Source organism: Mus caroli, unplaced genomic scaffold (assembly GCF_978045245.1).
Source record: "Mus caroli unplaced genomic scaffold, Mus_caroli_1 scaffold_1, whole genome shotgun sequence".
NCBI classification, from domain to species: domain Eukaryota; kingdom Metazoa; phylum Chordata; class Mammalia; order Rodentia; family Muridae; genus Mus; species Mus caroli.
In genome coordinates, this window is record NW_028227256.1 from 68071737 (window position 1) to 68089745 (window position 18009).

The following is an 18009-nucleotide window of genomic DNA, read 5'->3' on the forward strand; positions in this document are numbered from 1 at the left end:
CAATGTACTCAGATAAATAAAATAAAATAAATCATTAATTCATTAGGGGATCCAGCAAACCAAATACCTAATACAGCCTTGGTACTTAGACACATCTGTCCATACACACATGCAAAACAGATTAAAAACTTCCTAAGAGCCACACAGCAGAATGCTTAAAGAAATGGGGGAAATGCTAAGTAAATGGTGACGTTTGCCAACTTACTGCAATGGGTGATTCTACTCATTTTCATTCAAAATACTAAAAGTGTGTTTTTAAAATGTGACGAAATTTTAATCTCATCCAAATACTTACTGAAAGCTGAAGAAGCATGTCTTTGCTCACTGAACACTGACTCTCTACACATAAACATGAGAACTGATTATGTTAGGTAACTGAGAGAGACTGGGAGAGCTGACATGATCCCTACCTGGTCCATAAAGCAAATAATGGAATGGGAAGACCAAAAGAAAATATACTGTAACCTAAACCTTATTGACAAAAAAGGCACCATATATAGACATCTGAAACTAACAAAGAAAATACAAATGAAATTAAATCTAAGATGGTATCAAAGGATAAGCTACTGGCAATCAGAAATGAATATTCCAGACAAAATGAAAGCACATACAAAGGGCAGGAGGCAGAGTGACCTTTTGTTTTAAGGACTTAAAAATTAAGAAAGGGAGCTGGGTGGTGGTAACACGTCCCTTTAATCCCAGCACTCAAGAGGCAGAAGCTGGTGAATCTCTGAGCTCGAGGCCAGCCTGGTCTACAGAGCAAGTTTCAGAACAGAACAGCCAGGGCTACAAAGAGAAACCCTATCTCAAATAAATAAATAACTATTTGGTCAGATTTGTATAGTGTTTATCATGACTACAAAGTTTAATTCAACATATACTTATCCAGTATGGGGGATGAATTAAAGAAAAAGAATTTGAAAAGGAAACCAACATGATACTGATAATCAAGTGAACAACAGCTCATACACAATTAACACACACAAACTCACAAACAATACAAGAGGAGAGGATTTTATGATAACCAAGAGGCTACAAAAGAAAGAATAAATGTTCACTGACAACAACCACACCATATTAAATTGACACTTCCATCTATCCGATTATCCTTTATCCAACATCAGTCTCAATTTCTCTTACCAAGTAAATCCTCCTTCCCACCTGAGCTATCTGTACCAACCTTAGACACAACACAGGAGTTACCAGGCACATGTGGCTATTTAAATTAGTAAAAATTAAGTACCTTAAAGACTTTATTTCTGAGAAGTGATTTCCAAGTGCTTCACAAATATAGATAGCTACTGGCCCCTGATTATCAGACGGTGACACAAACATTTCCTTTAATGCAGAAAGGTCTACCAGACAGTGCTTAACTACACCTAGTTGTGTCACTTTGCTAGGTCAGGCCATTCATGTCAAAATGGTACCTGATCTCTGAGAAAGTACCGATGAAGGCAGACTGGATCCCTGCCTCGTGCCCACTCCTTGTATATTAGCGAATCCTCACAGTGCAGTGAAGAATCATGGTGTACAAACCACAAGACAGGCTCTGTGTTTTGGCTCATTAATCCTCACTATGCTCTGAAGAAATAGAAAAGCAGCAGGCAGCACCATGTTTTATAGGTGAGGACACCAAAGCACAGAAATTAACCTGCCTGCGGCTATAAAGTCAATAATGGAGTCACAAATAAAAGCTGGGTTCCCTAACACGACCAGTGCTCCATTCATTAAAGTAGTCACGGCTGATTTAAGAACCCTGGGATGGAAAGCACTCTGTTTCACCTGACCCAGGCAACCAGTTGCTTTATCAAACGGCTTACTACACCCACAGGAGGGTCATAGCTATAAGGTCTGCACATAGTTATATATTACCTCTATGAGAGTCCTGTATGCAAATACAGAGACAGAAAACATGTGCATCCTCGCGTGCACACACACACAAGAGGTGGGAATATACATACATACATACATACATACATAATCTTTCCCAGAGTTTGACCCAACTACCTTATAACTTGTGCTGGGAAATTAAGAAGGGCTGATAAGTTTGCTGAAGCTAAATGTACTAGGGTATGGTATATTCTTCATTGGTAAATTGTTTTTCAACTGTGTTAAGTGGCTACCTACTAAAATTACAAGCCAGAGGATCTGCATGGTGTAGCCTTTTATCTCTCTACCAAGGGTAAAGCTTTTGTTGTGCTCTTCTGAAGCCTACAAACGCAATGAGGGCACAAAGAAGCAATTCTTGCATTTCATTTCAACTGCCTAATTAACTGAAAAGAGTAAAATAACATATAGGAAGACAGGAGCCAAGTTACAGATTAAAGATATAAAATCTGCATATGGCATTTGCTTGAGATCCTCTTGACAATAGTAATCTGAAGATGCAGCCGCCAGCATTCGCTAATGCTCCTCTGTGCCCTGACACTGCAAAACAATTTGCTCAGAGACTCATTTGAATAATGTGAAAAATCTGGGAGATAATTCAACTGCACACCCAATATCTGAATTCTTCTACACTTTAACTTTTGCTGGACTAATATGCAGAAAGGGGTAACAGAATATTTAAAATGAGTCTAAAGTATTAAATAACACAAAAAAATTAAATCAAATTTCTATTAAGTATCAAAAATTAAATATCTAATTTTCATTACATATGACTCAATCTACAGGATATAACCACTAAGTGAATTTGTCTAGAAAACCAAGGTTTGTAGATGTGCTTGAAATTGTTTCTGAAGAGACTAAGTCTTCGTGAAGTGTGTGAGTTTTGAGGAAGAGAGCATGAGTGTGGATTCACACACACACTGATCAGCACATCTAAGTTTAGCTGTGGAAGATAAGAGACCAAAATACCCACGTGGGTATTTACTGCTTCGGTACACATCACCATTCAGGAACACAAATCCATTTTGAAAATTAGATACTTACACAGCATTCCTGGAAGCACCGTGGGACAGTAACACCTTGACTATATCGATGTGGCCACTCTTGACGGCATCGTGGAGTGGCGAATCATTCTGATAGCCAGGGGTGTTCACCAGGGCATTATGCCGGAGCAGCAACTCCACTACCTTCAGGTGCCCATGACTGCAGGCTTCATGCTAATCCAAACAAAGTTTCAAATAGGGCAAGTGGGAAGAAGATGGGAAAACAGTGTGTTAATAAATACACATTAGAGAAACTAGTGGGAACCTCAAGTCGGTCAACTTACTCTTAAATAACTATTTTCTGGCTGTTGACAGACACTTATCGTAATTTTTATGGTAAAATGTGCAGTAGTGAAAATCCATGTACTCTGTGGGAAAGGACAAGCCTTGGCTCACATGCTTTCCTTGAAAAACTGTGCTTTAGAGCAACTACAGCACCTCTGTTCTCCTACACATTACAACAGTACAAAAAAGACTCCTAATGTGTAACTAGCAGATCAAACAGAAATGGGGAAGTCTCCCAAGCTCAAGAGAACTCAGTGCTTCGTCCACACCCCAAACTGCACACCAACATCTGCACCTAGTCATCCAGCAGAGCAACAGCCCAGGAGGGTTACAAGACATATAAATCTCTGCTGAGAGACATGACTGGGAACCTGGGGTCACCAATGTTCCTTTACCATGTTAGCTAGCCTGTGGAACACAATGAACTAAATCCAGATTAAGCCCTCTTGGCTTAAGAACTTGGCAAGGAGTTATTTTATATATACTATGTATTTATTTTAACATATCTATATATTATACCTTTAAGCCACTTTTGTACCTGGCCTAATGAGTCTCATTTCTATACTGAAATTCTAGTCTACAAGATAAAGGCCTCTCTTTGTACACACTTCTGGGCTGCATTCTAACCCAGTGCTTATGGTCTTCATTAACACATGTTAAAACTGTTTCCAAGTATGTTTTCCATTCTTTTTCCAGAATATTCTTCACATTGTAATCAATGCTACCAATAATAAACAGACATTTTTAAATGTTTAGGACAAAGCCTTCTACTCCTGCCTCTGTAAACGGATAGAGTGTAAAACACGATCCAAGTACTCCCTGTTAATCACATCCTATCTTCCTGACTATGCTGACCCAGGAAACCCAATCTCTGTGGTTCCAGTAGCAGGCAATGCTGCACAGCACAGCCCCATGTCTGCCATAGCTGTTACCTGCACACATGAGCTGACTTCCACCGATGCAGTGAAGCTGGACTCCTATATCTAAAGTACTCAAAAGGTAACCAATTACTTTCCTGTCACAACTGAAAAGCTAGATGAAAAATAACTTCCTTCCCATACTTGGTCAAAGCATAAATTCTTCAGACTAAAAAGAGTGTAGGTGGCAGAGCATGATATATGAACAACCACAAACCATAAACTAGAACCATAAGCATAAGAAGAATGAGCAAAACAAAGAGATCGCAAGACTGCAAAGATATACAAAGGAAAACTACCAACGGTGTCCATCCAGCATGGTCTTTAACATTTGGGTCGTTTCCATTTTGCAAGAGGTATTCAACAGAAGGTATATCACCCTGGCAGAATAAGAAAAAAAAAGAAAAAGAAAGAAAAAAATTAAAGAATATTAAAATATATCATGAATGAAATGAGGCTACTGGGGCTGTATTATAAGACTGTCTTCTTCAAGTCAAAACTATCTCTCCCTTTACAGGCTGACTACTGCTCATGAGCCAAGAATATCTGTCTCTAAAGTCCTGAGATGCCAAGGCCTTTGCTCTGTACTTGAATATTTCTAGCAGTCCATATTGGAAATGCAGTTCAAGATACAAAATGAAGCCAAAGCCTATCCTAAACTTCAAGTCATCATTTCATTTGCAAAAATGCCATTATGAACATGTATCAAAATATGTCTGAGCATTAAAATAAACAAAGCTGTTTACAGCCAAAAAATTAGCCAATAAAACCAATGTTAAAACTGCCAAAAAGTACTTACTGTTTTATTGGCCATTACTTTATTTACCCTAAGTCACTAATTTAGTTTATATTCACTTTATTTGCACCAAAGGTATCTTCATGGCAGAAGCAGTTGCGGTTTAAAATGCCAGGAAAGGGATTGAGAGAAACAGTCAAACAACACCCAAAATCAGCATTTAATTTTATCCTCTGCTTTGAAACTAAAACCATTACCCATTATCAGCTAACTGAATGGTAGGAAATACAGCTTCCATTAAATCCATGATATTCTTTACATGTCCTTCTCACTAGCTGAATACGCTTCCATCTTTCTCTAGAGGCACCCGTAGTAACTTTTCAACAATGTCTCAGACACAGGGAGGGCAGAAGGAAAAGAGCTGCAGTCATTATTGTAGTATCAGAGCCTGCTTTCAAAGGAGATGAACAAGATAGTGAAAATAAGTAAGTTAACATGGCGTAAAGGACTGGAGACAGTATTCATTCTTCCTTCAAGTTAAGACACTTTCAATTATTAAATGACATGAAAATTAAGTCTCCTTCCGATTCTGAGCCTTCTGTGTCTTCTATGTCTTTATCTAAGAAAATCCTAATACAGGTGAGTGAACTGAAGGAAGATGTAAAATTCCTTGTGTTGCTACCCTTTAACAAAGTGACCCTTGGCAAAGGAGCTAAGGCTGGGAATTGGGCTTGCATAATCTCTCTTCTCAAAATTCTGTGCATGCTACTAAAAGCATGTCCTCCACCACCTTCTAGTTTCTATTCCTCTGTCCAGAAACACAATTTCCAAACTACAAACACTGCAGGCTCTTTATCACATGCATTCCCCACCAATGTGGGTGGAAGGATCTGGCATATATCTACCATACTTGGTTACAAACTAAAGTATTGGTCAACCCACCCTTAAAGCCTTAAAAAACAAACAAAGAAACAAAAACAAAAAAAAACCCTCTAGCTATAAAACATATCACCTCCTTTTAAAAAAGCAACTTAAAGCATTAGGGAAAGTGTGACAGGATTTTCCCTGTCCAATTACATTAAAATATCAGTGCAGCAGGAGGCCTGTGATTGCACAAAGAAAAGGGAGGCGGAGCTAAGGGTTGCAAAGGCAGAGAGGCAAGAGGAAGAAGAGGGAGAAAGCAAGATGGAGACTGACTGACAGGATGATTCAGAACCAACATGGCTTTAAATAGCCATATATAGATATGATATCATAAAGGACAGAATAATCGGGATAACTTGTCTAATCTAGGTGGGCAGTTTTTATCATTATCAACTGGCGCAGAAATTATTGTATTTATGCAGTGGGATGAAGTTTGTAAAATTCCCCTAAAATTGTTATCAGTAATGGCAAGCAAAATAAAACCAGCTCTTTGAGGATAATTAAAAAAAAAAAAAAAAAAAAAAAGACAGCAAAAGCACTCATGAATTGTCAACAGGAACCAACCAAGTGGCAGCCGTAGGGACATAAACAGACTGAGTCTGTTTCCTAGGCTCCCTGCTTTGCTTTCATGTCACTTCTGAGTATCATCAAAGGTAGGGCTCTATTAATAGTCTACCCCTAAAATGTACAGCTGATTAGCAAACTGCTAGCTCTTTAGACCCAAGATGCTTTCTTCTCCCTAATACTAAAAAGTTTGTCTTATTTTCATCTTTCTACTTCATGTGAATGTAATGTCATGCACATAAATAAAATTATGATAATTAGGAGGTGTCCACAGTAACTGGATGAGTTTGCACAGATATAAAGTTTCCAGGAAATAAATTAACTTCTGCTTCTTGTTGCTTTAAATTACTTTCTTCTCTAGGAGCATTATTTTTTTAGTAGAACTCTCTCATTCCTTACAACTTAAAAGAATAATTGAGATTTCCTTAAAGCCCTGAGGGGGAAAAAAAATCATCTGAAGAAAGTATTTAGGAAGACTTACAAGAAATTTTAAATGCTTTTGGTATTTTCAAGCAATACTTTAAAGGCCCCAAAATAAAGAAGTGTGTGCCCAAGTGGATTTGTATATCTGCATCTTTGTAGTAAAAAGAAAAATTCTTCATATGGTCTCCCATACTGTGAATATGTGCATATTCCAGAAACATACAGTATGTTTCTAAAAGTATACAAACAAATTTCCTTTGCTCTATTAGAATACATGCTCCTAAAACAACACTAAAAATAAAATCTTCATAAAAACAACAGGACATTACAATTAAGTACAATAAAAGTTACATAATCATCATAGCTAAGTTTTCCATTAACACCAATTAGATGTTGTGAGTTTGAACAGGTATAGCCCCATAGATTCATGTGTTTGAATGCTTGGCTCATAGGGAGTGGATGGAGTGTGTCACTGTGGGGTGGGCTGTGAGGTCTCCTATGATCAGGCTTGGCTCAGAGTGACACAGTTCTCCTGCTGTTTGTGGATCAAGATGTTCAACTCTCAGCTCCTTCTCCAGCACCACATCTGCCTGCACACTGCCCATGCTTCCCACCATAATAATGCACTCAAGCTCTGAAACTGTAAGCCAGCCCCTATTAAATGTTTTCCTTTATAAGAGTTGTGGTCATTGCGTTTCTTCACAGCAATGAAACCCTAACTAAGACAGATGTCATTTTTAAAAGAGAAAACAAAATGACCTTTACGAATGGAGTTCTGCAATATGGTAAACAGTTCTCTGGCTTCTTAGAATTTACAGAAGAAAGTAATTTCATAAATAAATAATCCTGACAACTCAACGCTACAAAAAAGTTACTAGTATCACAAGAGCAGAGGTGGGAGACCAACTGAAGGAGTGAGATGCTGACTCCATGTGATGTTCCAGAAATAAAATCTTGAACATATCACAGATCCCTGTTTGCTTATGTGTCTTTTACTTTCTCATGACACTAGCATGAAGGAAACAAAATACTGTGACTTCGCATACAATATAACAGAACCGACTGGAAATATACTCTGAAGCAGAGCCTCTCTGTGACTATCTACTCAGAATTATAATTCATTAGATTCTCAACACCATGCCTTCAAGATGACATAGTAGCATCTATTATGTCTGCATAACATGGAATGCCAGACTCTTACACTTCTCAGAAAACCTACTTCTTGAAAGACAAATCCATCGCTTCTATGTTACTTACTTCTACAACACTATAACCAAATACCTTACAGAAATAACTTATAGGAAGAAGGGTTTATTGTGTCCTTGGGGCTTTGGTCCATTGTGGCTCAGAGGTAGCAGAGAGCAATTCATAGCATGGCAACTAGGAGGCAGAGAAGAGTAGAAATAACAGAAAAAAAGGCTAGTGTAAGATATGCCTGTAAGTACACACTGTCAATGAGCCACTTCCTCTAAAGACTGAATTATCCAATGGACTGACCATTCTTTAGGTCAGAGGCCTTCTTATCTGTCTCACACACACACAGAGGTATGCTTTGTTAATGCCATAGTGTCTCTAAAACAGAAGGTTCTACCAGGGACTGGGATATTGCTGTAACAAACCTGACCATGTTGTTGTTTAGAGGAATATGGAAGACTCTGGACTAGAAAATCAATGAATGCTTTAACAATGACTAATAGACCATCTTAGCAGGAGCCTGGATGACTGTGCAGAGGGTGATATGAAATGTGGGGGCCCAGCTTGAAAGGTTTCAGAAGGAAAGACTAGTGTTGGCTGGCCACATTGTTGTGATACACTGGCAAAAAAGTATGGCTGCTTTCTGATCTTGTCCTAAAAACACTGCAAGGGGATAAAATGGAAGAGTTTTATACATTAAGGGCACAAGCAGAGATTTCCGGATAGCCTTGTACTGACTCCTTGTGTGGTTACTAGTGATCACTATTATACAGACCTACACTGAAAAGGAGCAAGTGAAGCAAAGACAAGTATAAATCACAGTTTGAGGAGAAAACAGTGCCAGGAAATATAACCTGGGGCCATGTCTGGTGCCCAACAAGGGTTAAAGTGTTAAAGGCTTGATGCTCAATGGAATAAAGGGAGTGGTGATCTAAGGATGAGACACCATCCACATCCACCTTAATCCTGCAACCTGAGCGATTTCCTCAGCCTAGAAACTATCAAGACAAAGCTTATGTAAATGGAAGTCATTAAGAGGGTTACATTTCAGGTGGCAGAACTGGACAGCATCAGCCATAGGTTCTGGCTCAAGGAGTCAAGGACTTATGGAACCTTCCTCCTCCATTATGGAAAGCCTTTGAAGCTAGGCCTGGGGCAGACCCTGCATGCAATCCTAGGGAAGTCATTGCAAGAAGCCTGGATTGAATTGGTGACCCCAAGATGTGAAAGGTGTAGCATTATCTGGCAAGGAGAGCTGCAGACTGGGTGTAGAGCCAGTCTAAGACAGGGAAGTGTGTTGTAGTCAACAAAGCTGAAAGGAGTTGGAGATCTGAAGAGCGTCTTGACATCGGACATGGAGATTCAGAACGTGAAGTCTGGCCTGCTGGTTTTCAGTGATGCTTTGGTCTAGTATTTCTTCACTATTCCCTCTTCTCTCCCCCTTGAAATGGTAATACATATTCTGTACCACTGTATGTTGGTAGCATGTGATCTAGTTTTGGAGACTGATTTTATAAGGGATTACAGTTCAGAGAATGCCTTGACACTCAGAAAAGACCCTGGACTTTTAAACAGGGTTGAGACTGAAAGACTATGTAAAGGACATTTGAAATTGGACTAAACACACTTTCCATTGTGATGTGACTACAAGTCTATGTGGATCAGGGAGTAAAATGTATGCAGTTGAAATAAAAAAGGCCCCGACAGGCTCATATTCTCTGTCTCTCTGTGTTTCTGTATATCTGTCTCTGTCCGTCTGTCTCTTTCTGATGCCTGCAGACCTCAAAGTAAAGCTCTCAAGCCACTCCTCTAGCACATTGCCTCTAGCACAATAACTATGAACTAACACTCTGAAACTCTAAGTACACCCCCAAGTAAGTGTTTCCTTTATAAGAACTGTCTTCATCATGGTACCTCTTCACAGCAATAGAACAGTGGCTAAGAAAGACATTGGTATCAGGAGTGGAGTGACTGGGGAAGTGTTTTGTACTCTGGCTAGCCTTGCACTAGCTACATAATCCAAGTTGTCCTTCAATTCACAGTAATACTCCTGTCTCAGCTTCCTGAATGCTAAGGTTACAGGTGTGAACCACTTGACCAGGCTCTAAAAAGGGTGACAATCAAGATTAACCATCACAGGTACCATGAACTGTGGCAGCTGCAAATCCACCTATGTGCAACAATACAGCAGCAGCCTGGGACGGCCTTCCTTCTGACCTGCATAAACCCACTGCTTCCCCTTTGTTGGTTTGGCTGTCTTAAAGGTCACCAAATCTGAATTCACTGTGCCAAGAAACGCCGGTCCCTGCTCCTTGCTCCATTTTATGGTAGCTGTAATATTAAGGCCCATGCAAATTATTTCTGAAGTAGGTGGACACACAGCTAAAATAAGACTACAGAATTATAGTGCTTGGCTTCCTCATATTTTTAAATAATTCATTCTTGCTCTATATGGAAAAATTAAGGTGAGAATTAAATGAAAACCACTTCTAAGAAGGTAACAATGATGATACACCCACTGATATGTCTTCTTCCCAAATCCTATCTATCAAGTTCAAACACAAGCTGAAAGCCCAGCTATTTGGTAGAGTGCCCGAGTAAGGCCCTGTGTGTTTCCCAGAATTGTAAAAACAAACAAAAAACAAACAGGTGGGAAAACACATTCGGCTCACAATAAAACTTTAAGAGAACATGATTGTTAATTAATGATTTAAAAAACAATATAAATCAATGCATATTTAAATGTAGCAAATGAGAATAAGTCAATTAATAACAATAACAATATCAGATAATTAGGTTTAAGAAAACAAAATAGACAACTTTACTTTGGGCAAGACTCTTCAAGTAGGCAGCCAACTGAGAAAAACTTGCACAAAGTAATGATGAACACATCAATGAAGAAAAGTCACCAGGATACCATCATGCCACAATTTTTCTACCTGTTCTACTTTGGCTTTTTTCCATGCTTAGGACAACAGAATATAAGCTGCAGTTTGTGGGGGAGCCACCTGAATTCGCAAGTCGTTTTAATTGGTTTACTTGTTGTCTATGGTTATTTCTGCTCTAGAGTAATATATGGCACATACTATATAGTTTGAAAAGTCAAGAACATTTTCTCTAGCAACCTCCATAAGAGTTTATTAAGCACTGGCCTAGACACTAGGCTCTAGAGATCCTCATTAATAAAGGTAAATTTTTCTTATAGTTGGAATAACATTCTCTACCAAATTAAGGGAATGCTTGATCTGTGGTCTGAAAATTCCCAGAAGGAGAGACATAGAAACTACATCAGCCTACAATCTTACTAATAGAAAACTGAATGGAGCATAATAATTATTAACTAGATAAGTCTAGGAAACATCAACCACATTACAATAGCTTATGTGTGCATATACGTATTTTATACATATGACAAGAATGACCAAAACTATGAATTTTCTAAGTCAGGCTTAACAGAAACCAACTGAAGCATAACCAGAATTAACTCCAAACATTTGACTTACTCAGAGTAGAAGATGCCTAGAGTGTAGCTAAGGGCATGGTTCCATTGCCACAGCCTCTCTCTCACCTCCATCTTCTACATTAAGGTTTTCACGTCACTGGACGTGAAGAGGAGATGGGACCCCACCCCTTCCTCATCCCCTCTTTTTCTCATCAGTGGGCCAAGGGGGCACACATAGCTTTTGTTCCATAACACGCATCTATGATGACAAGCTCAAAGCAACAGAACCTATTGAACACGAACTGAAATTTCCAATTCTGTGAGATAAACTAAGTTTGTACTCTTATTATCTCAAGTATCTGCTACAGTAAGAGCCAAAAAGTCTGGTCTCTTTCCAAGATTTGGTTCCGAGTAGGCAGCCTACCTTAATAGAAGCAATATGAAGTAAAGTCTCTCCTCTGTGGTTTCTTTTCCTGGTTGGAACACCAGAAGACAGCTTCGCTGTGGAGGGGCTTGACATCGTTTGTCTGTGAGCTGAATTGTTCAGCAGAGGTGGGGGTGTGCCCGGTGAAAGACTAAGGGGGTCATCTGATGTGTTACTCTTTCTCCTGAGTGTGACATCAACCTGTAGCTGGCCTGAAGGCAGTGAAGAGCAGTCAACCAACACTACATTTTCTGCAAGCAATGTTGGCTCACCGATGTCTCTGCTGGTGCTCGGAATGTTGCTCCCACAACTGTTAGAAGTAGAAGTGGTAGGCCTGTGGCAGCCTTTACGATTTCCATTACTCCCTCCTGAACGAAGATCTTTTACACAGACCTTCTTCTCTGGAGTCTCTTCATTCTTGCTCACAGTGTCTGGAGACACTATATGCTCAGCCAATGGTAAAGAGACTTCAGTCAAGCTTCCAGAACATTCAGATTCTACAACAGAACCACTTGCTAATAAGTCTATTTCGCCATTTACCCATGGTCTCTCCATAACTGGTATTTGGCTACAGGAGACAACCTTCTCTTCCTTCAGCTCCTCTTTGGAATCAAATCTACTATCCTTTGTTTCTGGCCTTAAATTCCCCTCCCTGTTGATCTTAGCTACGGATTTCTTCCGATGCTTTTTTGCAGATGTTCTAGAAGCTGTTTTAGCACTCTTAGAAACAGCTACAGGGGGAGTTGGGGAAACAAATTCATACATTGAGGCTTCCTGGGCTTTGTCGTCCTTTGCCTTTTGAGGCTGTGTTTGTACTGACACTTTAGTCACAACATATCTAACCTTCTTACTTCGAGGACTAAACCACATTTTTATTGAATTCTTCTTCCTTTCTGCATCACCAAATAAATTTGCCCCAGATGTGTTGTCTTTTGAATCTGATAGAAAAAAGGAAAAGAAACATGCTATAAGGATTAATTTCTCCACCTTAACCTACCGATGAATTCGACTTTCTGTTCTCTAAGGACTGTTACGTTTTATTCCTCTACTGCTCGACCACCAATTCCTAAATGCCTTCCTTTGTCTCCTCTTTCACCTCCCATCTTACAAACACAGCCACCAGGTAAAAAGAAAGCACCCTAAGTAAGGAAGAGGAAATGGAAACTAAGTAAGTAGTTTTCAACCTTGCAGGAATGTAACACTTGACCCTGCCTAACAATAACAGCACTTGGACTATACTGTAAAGACACCACTTCTTCCTAGTGACATGGGTGAGTGCACTGAAGACAGTAAACAAATAAGGCCGGCTACAAGCAGAGCTATGTAACTGAACGAGGGTATATTCCCTAAAGCCATTGAAGTAGAGTTGTTGAGAAACCTATGGTCTATAGTGTTACTGAGACAGGATCTTGAAAATTATAAGAATGAGATGTCCATTCACAAAGAGACTAGACATCTAAATTCAACAAGGCCTTTCCTCTGCTGTGATATGTAGATTTTAAAACCAAGCCACTTGTGATACAATCTTGAGTCTAGGGAAAGGTCAAAATGAAATGTTACCAGGGATTGCTTCTTAAGAAGGCCTCAGGATTATAAAGACTTAAAGGTTAATCCTCAAGTCATCTGTGAAAAGTTGTATTTGGTTTTAATTTATTATTTTTAATGCAGATGATGACATTTTCAATGAAAAACAAGTCAAATCTTGATTTCTCCATGTTTATAATAAAAAGTAGAGCTGGGCAGCTAAAGAAAATTACACAGTGATAACAGAGTCAATTAACTAAAAACCTCAAATCTAAAACAAAACAAAAAAATACCAAATTTCAACATCAGCAGCATGTTCCCTAACTTATAAAAGAGCAAATAAACAGTGAACAACTATGTAATTTATATGCATGCAATCATTTTATTGATTTGGGCACCAACACCTTTGCCTGGAAATTTTAATCACACCACTTGGTCTAACTAAGCAAGAATAACCACAAACAATAACTGTAAATTCTGGATTTTATGCAGCATATCTAAGATGAAACTGAAAAGCAAAACAATACAGTGGCTAGAACATAAATCATATTATTAACAGCTACAACTGTTTTATGGATGAACGCTTCTAAGCTTGATAAATTATCATATTCATTTCATGAAGAAAAACATTGGTCCTGCCTCTGCATAGCAAATTTCTTAATGATGACATTAAAAAAAAAATCTTACTCTCTGAATTTAAATATTTTAGATATACTATGAAATTCAAGGAGCAGAGATACGTGTGTTACTAAGGAGCGGCATAGTCAAGGTTTTTTTGGGTTTTTTTTTTTTTCTGAAAATTTAATAATAAGCATAGAAAAGAGAAGCAATTAGCAAATGTGATCTCCCTATCATTAATCTACATCAAAGGATTATAATGATGTACACTGTGCTTTCCAAATTATTCTCTATTGTAAGTTACAATACAAAACAGAAGTTGAAAAACTGACTAGCTAGCTCCTTATTTAACAAAACAAAAAACAAAAACAAAGGAAATCACAGGGAGGCCCTCTGTATACCATCTGTGTGACATTAACACCTGAAGAATATTTATTCTGTAAGTTAAAATAAGTTAAAATGCATTTAGATTTATTTAAAGTAGCAACAGCTCCGTGGCTATCCATGTATTACGAAACACTAAGTAATCACGTCAGAAGGATCAGCATCTCTCCTAAAACTACAACAGAGAAATGCACATTGTGAGCCGTGGAAGCATAACCAAGGTTCTTTATTTGAGTGTCACCAGCACCTCCACGGTCCACAAACGTGACCAGCACCTGCAAGGGCTGTTTAATATGATAGGTTCAAGGGAAAAATAGCAACTTTAAATTTACCTCTATTAGTAGAAAAAAAGATTGTTATAAAGAATAAGGTAAAATTACCCATAAATGACCCTCAGAAAAATATGACAACCTCTTCTCTTTAAAGTACACTGAACCGAGGAAAATATGTGAGAATGTTTAGAAGCTCATCTTAGCACCTTTTCCTATAAATTGGCTTCATCTCCAATATACCATGCACCACGTCCACGAGCTGACAAGCTCTTCCTAATTACCCACCCTAATTCTAGTAATTATATAGTTTATAGTAAATGCAAGTAACAAGGGTCATTTGGAAGATAAATTATGTACTACAAATTTTTGTTTAAAGATAGAGAAACTGTGAGAGCTGCTGACCCTCCACTTGGTTCATTGTTTTCCATGTGAGCATCATCATTTGGAGTTAGTCAGGCTGCAGGAAATCACTCGGTCCCCCGCCCTTATCTTAATTAAGGTGAGATCCTGTTCTTACTACAAGGAAGAGCAACCCTCACTGGTCCCCAAGTTCTAGTTCCTTCTACTGATAAAACATTTCACCATCTACTATGTAAATTTGGTTTTAAAAGGCCTCACTAAACTAAGACAGCCCCTCATGACATGTACTAAAGAAACTATAAAGAACCGAAACAGAGGGAGCTACACCAGGGGGAAAAATCCTTAAAACTGAAAATGTGAAGCTCAAATGTCAAGCCTCCAGAACTGAGACAGGTTCTTTTACTTGAGCTGCCCAGTTTGTCACGTTCAACATGTTACAGCCATCTGCAGTGACTCAGCACACTATTCCACACTAACTGGAGACAAGTCAAGAAATTATGACTCTCAAAAGTAGACCCCACATTTCAGTGTTTGGTCAATAATCTTAATAATCAGACATACCTATAGAATCAAATGAAAGCAACTTTCAGAGATATACTGTTCATATAATTACATGACTCATTGGTTCCTCTCCATTCCCAACCCTGACATTGCCTAACCCTAACCCTAACCCTAACCCAAGGACCTTGACTAGGAATCACTATGTCAACTTAGTGCGTATGTGGGGTGGACAGAGGCTGATCAGATCATATACACAATCTTTTCAACCACTAAATACACACCATCAGACACCGTGCTTAAGGAAGAAAAGCATTCAGATGAACTAATGACATCTCCCCAATGCAGTCCTTTTCTTTTTTTAGGATTTAATTTTATCACTATGTTTACGTGCACATGACTACAGGTGCCCACGGAAGCCAGGAGTTGGACCTTCTGGACATGGAGGTGCCTGACCTAAGCACTAGGAAGCAGCACGCAGGGCCTCTGCCAGAGTAGTAAGAGCTCTTAACCTGCTGAGCCATCCCTAGCCCCTCAATACATTCTTTTCATAATCTTTTTATTGTATTATACTTTTTTAATCCTTAAAGTTATAATTTTATCATTTACCCCTTTCTCTTTCCTCCCTCCAACCCCTCCTACCTACACTCCCACCCTGCTTTCTTTCAAATTCATGGCCACTTTTTCTTTATTGTTACTCAACAGACGCAAACAGAGTTGTTATGGTTTCAGTGTATGCATTTAAGGAGTAGAAGGAAGGTCACAGTTTAATGCATAAATAAATAATATGACCTTTTTAATAGTGATAGAATGGGAGGAGGCTAGAGTAACTTTGTAAGCTAATTGTCATCTGTTATGGCTGGGCTGTTAGATACCTTGGGGATACAAAAAGGAGTAAGACTAGAAATTTACTGTAGTGAGTGGAGGGCGTTTGAATCTTAGTTATATACATATATATGTACGTGTGTGTATCTATATATACATACATATCTATCATATACATCTATACATATATATGATAGATATGTATATATCTATCATAGCTGCCTAAACAAGACCCCTAACAAATAACATCAATAGCCATGTTAGCACAAAAGGGGGAAAAGCTCACGAGCCTCAACCCTAAATAAAGAGCTGCAGGAAACCAAGGAATGCTGGGAGCTGGAGAAGTGTCTCACAGGTGCTTATGCAATGCCAAGTTGTCAGCTATGAAATCAGTGCACTCTTTGAGACTTTTTAAATACTTTTTAAAGCAAGTCCTTTATAAAATATATACACACCTGCATTCCATAAGTCACATTACTAGTATAACATATTTTATCATTAAAAATGGAGACTAGCACACAAAGATAGGATAACTCAATGTAAACACAGGTTAACTATGACTTACATTCTTAAAAATACAACCAGTGTCAGTAATACTTAGAAGATTTGCCGGTTTTTAATTTTGTTCAATCAACCTTACTAGTAGCTGACAGTTACAATATTACATCAGAATCCAAAGAACAAAAGACTTAAAAACACAAAGCTGACAATTTTATATTGCCACTACCAATCTCTCATGGCATCCTGCCAGACAGGGTCTCCTATAAACACATGCTAAAATAATATGATTTGGTCAATGAAAAGACAACTCCAACATCCAATTATGAAAATTCAAAACACTTTACTTTCTTTTCACAGCCAATTAGTTCTCAGCAGAAAGCACAATGCAAAGATATATAGTTAATATGCAGAGTCTAAGAACAATTTGAAAAACATTAACCCCTCATTTAGATAGAAAAGAAAATGAGTGTTAGATTTTTGCTCTTTCAGAATGTACACCTAATTAATTCAGTCTAGAAAGTGATCCTTACAAGAGTATTGTATTCTATCTTCTAACAGTGTAGCAAAGTGAATTAAGCACTGTTATAAATAAAATCACTCCAGCATCTATAGTCTATAGAAATTCCCCCACCTATAGAAAGCAGCCAGTGTCACCCTGAGCCTCTCTGGATTGACATCAAGAGATGCACTCCATTTCCCTTGCTTCTTATATTAACTACACATAAGACTGCAGGCGAGAGCAGCTAACTCCTCTGGACCTTAGTACCTCATCTATAAAGTTTACACTTAATTATCTCATTTCTCACAATGACTTTTAAAAAACTATTAATCTCAAAATGTGAACTATATCATTCAGAATTCTTTCTCCATTCTTTCTTCATGTGCTCGTTATTATTAATTTGTCCACTCTTTAACAAAACAATGAAGGAATATCACTCACCTTTATTGTCATGGAGCAAATTTTGAAGCTTACTATAAAGCTGGATCATGCTGTCCAACTGTCGGTTTATCTTGAGGTCTAGGATCCAGGCTGGGGTGTAACACACTGGGCATCCTGAGCCAACACAGTCACTTATACAACCACTTAAAAAAAATTCAAAGAAAAGTCAGCATAATCTGAACTGCAAACCCTAGGGAGTAGGAACAGTAGGAAAACACAGGTTGTTTTACATAGAATGGCAAAACAGT

General features: G+C 38.4%; 1 protein-coding gene across 2 annotated transcripts in view; it reads right to left on the reverse strand.

Moving 5' to 3' along the window:
* Nucleotides 1–18009, reverse strand: part of Bard1 (BRCA1 associated RING domain 1) — a 66144-nt gene that overhangs the window by 33475 nt on the left and 14660 nt on the right. Inside the window, exons 3-6 of one of the 2 annotated variants that reach the window (XM_021165834.2) lie at nucleotides 17762–17904; nucleotides 11840–12777; nucleotides 4432–4512; nucleotides 2932–3104 (exon numbers count right to left, since the gene is read on the reverse strand). In XM_021165834.2, the coding sequence (XP_021021493.1) occupies nucleotides 2932–3104; nucleotides 4432–4512; nucleotides 11840–12777; nucleotides 17762–17904 (1335 nt within the window). The remainder of the gene's footprint in view (nucleotides 1–2931; nucleotides 3105–4431; nucleotides 4513–11839; nucleotides 12778–17761; nucleotides 17905–18009) is intronic. The other variant, XM_021165841.3, reaches the window with a different exon arrangement.